Here is a 4,851-nt window from a genome sequence, read left to right as displayed (position 1 = left end):
GCCTATCTATTTTTTGGGGTAGTATCCATGAATGCATAATTAGACTTTTATAAAGTGTGCATATTACAATCAAAGAAAATAAAGGAATCACAATGCACAAAACTAAAGTACAAGAATGAAATCCTTGAGATTAGGAAAAATCTTATGACTACAAGAATCATATTACAATCTTAATTGAAGTCAATTAGACCAAACATAAACCATTTTGGTTGACAATATGAAACAACTATCATTTTTTAGCGGTAAACCAATGGTGTTGGGGTGGGAGGTGATTGGTATTATGCACTATGTGAAATTTTCATCTCTTCCTTTGCAATATATATTTTAGAAGTGCTTTTCTCCCACGAAATTGGTCAATAGACATTTCTCATGTGTGTTCATGAAACCACTCGTTGATTAAGTTAATCCCAATAACTAGAGCCATGTGTTCCGATCTTACTTTGTTAAGTAGAAGTTAAATCCATCTCTAAAGGTAAACGCAGTTTGCAAAACACGAGAAACATCACAGTCATCTATACACCATTTGGTTACTCCCCATGTAAAAGAGAAGTTTAAGTTGAACTTCACCAACATGTAGTTGTTGATTGAACAAGCACAACATATAAATATGTCCTCATCTATATTACTATTATACTCGGATAAAAACGATACCACTGACAAATATAATGATGGTCTCGTCTATATTAATGGTATTATAAGCCCTTTTCTCGAGGCACTATCTTAAGTAGCGATCATCAACAGAAAGGACACAACATCATTTAGTATATGCCACACACACACAGTGTGTGTGTGTGTGTTTGTGATGGAGGCCAATGTGCCAATAAGAAGGCACGACAAGCTAAATTTCCAACATGTAAGGTTCGAACTTGGCCATGTCAAGCAAAAGAGCTATTATTGATGCATTCTCATGTAATGGGAGTCATCCCCGATGCCGCGACATGTGTGTCCAAGGTACCATGCACGGAAAAGGGTGTGTGTGAACCCGAAATTTCCAGTGTTCTTCAGAGTGTGGATTGGATGCTAACATGGCCATCCTGTATGGATGCTACCAAAACCCCTCCTCCCTCTTTAGCCAAGACAACTTTATCACACTTCTCTGACTTGCTTTCATCAATAGCCAAACTCTTACATGATGATGACCCTTCCTTCTTACATGATGACCCTTCTTCTTTCTGACCCTTTTGTTTTCGTTTGTTATGCCTCCTCGTTGCTATGGCTATGGGCAAATCATTTGGAAATAAACTGCCCCTTATTGTCTGCACGATTGTTGTCACAAACAAGGTAGACACCACAGCACTTGAAATGAAGGAAAGTATGACTGCCATAACTTGTGTTATTGGGTGCTGCACTTCCATTGAATAGTGGATTGTAGCAATAGCTAATGCAGTCATTGGAAATGTATATGCCCACCACGTAAGAGAAAACCTGCAAAAGACATGTACTATCACCAATGTTAACTTATCTCCGAGTGCATCATCATATAAATAGAAAATTCTACAAAACCAGAAATGCAATGCCAATCTTTTACACAGTTTATTTTGTACTTCCCACTGTAATTTATTCCCAAATTTAGTCACAAAAAACATTCAAGTTTTCGATTTCAATAGGGTTTCAATATGTTTTTCCCCTTCCCCTTATCTGTGGAGAGCAAGTTAATGATTATAGGTATTCCAATGTGATGATTACAGTGTTTTGCTCTGCTTTATGATTTTAAACATGTGAGCCTCAATGCATTGATTAGATATTAAGAGTTCCTTCAATATGTGAACCTCAATGCATTGAAGGGGCTTTACAAGCTGATGTTAGATAAGGAAATCATTCCTTGTCTTACGTGATAATCCTCAAGCATGTGGGTGCATTTTCCATGTTTTCCATGATCAGCGACAAAGGTAATACACTTGACTGGCATTTCATTTTACCCTATTTCCGACAGAAGAAATACGTCTCAAAGCTTTGTAGAGGCGTGATTCAAGTCACTCGCAGTTTAATCTTTCTTGATTATAACTCTTTCTTAATTCATTTCGCTATTTAGGACACTTTGATGGATACATATTGCACTTTCTAGTTTCATTTTTCTTTTGGCATAAGGTTAACTGCCACTACATTAAAGTCATGGCATTGCTATTGAGAAACAGAACCAGCACAAAGAAATGATTTGGAATCACTTACTTGAACCCATAAAAGAAGTTGAGCCGCACTACCTGTAGAGGCATGCCCAAAAATTAAGATGTAAGTAACTTTATTTTAATTTCCCAAAACAATGTTAAAGAAACGAACTCATCAATGGTGACTATGGTAGTACAGTGCATATTTCAGTGCTATATCTAAGAAAACAAACTCAGTAATAATGAACATAGTGCATGTTCTAGTGCAATAATTTAGGAAACAAACTCACCAGTGATGAATAGAGGAAGAGTGCGAGAAAGTATGCCATTCGAGAAACACAGTCGAAGCTACCATTAATAGTCTTCCAAGCAACACTAGCGGCACTCGGGGCAGCTACAAAGAGGAAAAATATAGGATGAAGTTCTTTAGTGACAACCTCGGAGATGGGCAGACGTTGATATAGAGTTACAAAGAGAACTAGATAATGTGCGCATCCAACTGCCCAGAAGAATATAGCTGGTTCTTTCAAACCAACTGTTGATGCCAACAAGGCACTAATGAAATTTCCGACTAAAGACAAGTGAGTTGAAGGATTAGCCACTCTGGATAACCTTCTTGCTCCCCCTGAAAGCCATTGTCCATATATCTTTAGCTCTAACAGCAGAATTGGGGTAGTAAATATACCCCAGAGTGCTGGATGAATAGAAGTAGCAATACTGGGGGGAATACCCAAGGTTAAAAACATGCAAGCTATCCATGGAGCGAAGAAGAAGTTCACTCGCACGGGGTGGTAGTATTCTCTCCGAACTGCTTCAAAATAGAAGAGGCACTTCAAACCATATACTACTGAAATGCCAACAAGTGCTAGTGCAGCCAAGTACCATAAGATGAGGTTAATAAAGAGGGGTATTCTTAGAAAGCTAATTGATTGACTCATAGCCAGAGTTTTCCAAAGGATTGACTGGCTGCCTAAACCAAGGCATATGCCAAAGCAGCCTATCGGAAATCGAAGGAGAAATGGCCATTGTTGATCAAGTGGAAGTAAAGGTTCCTCACAGTCCTAGCCAAAAGACATGTGCATGAAGAATCTGATGTTAGAGGAAATCGTGCAAGAGCTTTCTATATACCTTAAAAGCAACAACAACATTATCACATGAACGCTCTGATGTTAAAGGAAATAGTGCAAGAGTTCTTTAATTATTGATATATATCACAAAATCCTAAGTTTCAAGATGCTAACCATAACGTGTGTGTGTGTGTGTGTGAAAGTGAATTTCATACTGACCTTCAATATCTCAAGCTCAGGTCCCTTCAATGCATCAAAGTATCGTCCAGCAGGCATGGCTTTTCCTGTTTGGAAGCTATCTTGGCTTGCTAGTTTGCTTTCATTCTGTGCTAATCTTCGAGAAAGCAATTGGGAGAACTGTTTTTTAGACTTTGTTTTAAACAATACATAATTTTCTTTCTTGGCTGCATCCAAATTATCCTTTGAATTACATCCATTTACTGGTCCAGAGTAAACTCTATTTATGCCATTCATTTTGCCTGAAACCTTTGTAATGCTTGGATTGGGCATTGAGAAGAACTTCTTATTCTTTCCTTTAAATTTCCCAGTTTTATGCATAGAGTTTGGCGTTGTTGTTGGAGGCATTAAAATACTCTCCTTATCATCTTTAGATCCTTCTAAAGGATCGCTATTAATGGAGCTTCTAGACCTAAAGGATACTTTCCTCACTATTTCAACTTGAGGACTTCTTCTTGAGAGTGCAGATTTGGGAGGAGGATTAGCAACATCAGTTGTACAATTTGCTATGCTAGTTTCATGATTAGAAGGAGCATTTTGTTGTTTCTCTGCTACAATGAGTCTGGAAATGTCTACAGTTGTATCTTCAGGAGAGGGCTTATGGAAGGAAGAATCGATTCCATATGAATTTTGGGAAACTAACTCAGCGTGATTGACAATTCCATTTGCAGAGTGATTTTCGGAGTCGAAGAAATCATCAGTGCAAGATCCGGTTCTAAACCCTGTGAACGTGGCATTGCTTGCGGTATTATTCTCTTGGATGAAGTGATGATGATTGCCTGTGTCGAAGTAATCGTCAGGAAAAGAACAGCTTCCATTAATCATTCTGAGCAACTGTGGAAAGTCTTCTTCATTGTCTGAATTTGCTGTAGGATTAGCTTGCATTTTCCTTTCACGGAGCAAGTGATCCTCTCTGGTTTTCCATGCGTTTTCCACATCATGAGGATAAAACGGTTCACGTTGAATATCGGAAGACATAGTAACCAGTGTTGTCGATACTGTTAAGAATTTGAATGGAAATGTGCCTGACCTTTGATTTTATTCAAATTAATGAGCAGGAGGAACAGAAGCTTATTATATATAGTGCAAAGATTTTGAACAAAAGAAGTTTATATTGTTCAGAATCCGGGTATGGAGTGCCAGAAACGTGATGATTGAATGATAATGAAAAATGTCCTACGATCGGTCGTCAAAACTTGTTAATGTATGTATATGTAACTAGGATTTTGAAGATGCAGGGAAGGGAGAGGAATCCTCAGAAAGAAAGCTATAAAATCTCTTTTTGCCAGTAATGCAAATTTTTTAAACCTGCTTGGATTTGAAAATGCAGAAACAGCTAGAAATAGTCAGGGTTAGAGAGAGCATTTCTCATTCGCTGAAGAATCAGAAGCAGCAAGGAAAGGTAAGATCAGAAAGAAGATCCTGACGCCAAAGTTCTTAAT

At 38.0% G+C, this 4,851-nt stretch overlaps 1 protein-coding gene across 2 annotated transcripts; it reads right to left on the bottom strand.

The window, feature by feature from the left end:
* Nucleotides 1–539: 539 nt before the first annotated feature.
* On the bottom strand, nt 540–4,442 carry LOC147855538 (S-type anion channel SLAH2-like). Of its 2 annotated transcripts, XR_015530803.1 has the most exons (5): nt 3,392–4,442; nt 2,396–3,166; nt 2,170–2,201; nt 1,832–1,920; nt 1,288–1,425 (listed from the first exon to the last, which is right to left on the bottom strand). XR_015530803.1 is itself a non-coding variant. In XM_087330281.1 (4 exons), the coding sequence occupies exons 1-4, from the start codon at nt 4,385–4,387 to the stop codon at nt 1,002–1,004; spliced, it is 2,223 nt and encodes a 740-aa protein (XP_087186407.1). In that variant the 5' UTR covers nt 4,388–4,438; the 3' UTR covers nt 540–1,001. The 2 variants fall into 2 exon arrangements, 1 of the variants encoding a protein (XP_087186407.1); XM_087330281.1 differs by lacking the exon at nt 1,832–1,920 and having other exon boundaries at nt 540–1,425; nt 3,392–4,438.
* Between the last annotated feature and the right edge of the window lie 409 nt (nt 4,443–4,851).

This window comes from Azolla caroliniana, unplaced genomic scaffold (genome assembly GCF_043228905.1).
Source record: "Azolla caroliniana isolate FFs.n. ecotype wild unplaced genomic scaffold, voAzoCaro1.0.p SCAF_14, whole genome shotgun sequence".
Taxonomy (NCBI): Eukaryota; Viridiplantae; Streptophyta; class Polypodiopsida; order Salviniales; family Salviniaceae; genus Azolla; species Azolla caroliniana.
Note: the sequence above shows the minus strand (reverse complement) of the source record. Positions and strands in the feature narration are given on the sequence as shown.

Coding starts and splice junctions, on each gene's coding strand:
- LOC147855538 (XM_087330281.1), bottom strand. CDS start 4,387: ATGTCTTCCGATATTCAACGTGAACCGTTTTATCCTCATGATGTGGAA. Junction 3,167..3,391: donor CTGAGCTTGAGATATTGAAG/GTCAGTATGAAA, acceptor TCTTTTGGCTAG/GACTGTGAGGAACCTTTACT. Junction 1,426..2,169: donor AACTTCTTTTATGGGTTCAA/GTAAGTGATTCC, acceptor TGTCTTTTGCAG/GTTTTCTCTTACGTGGTGGG.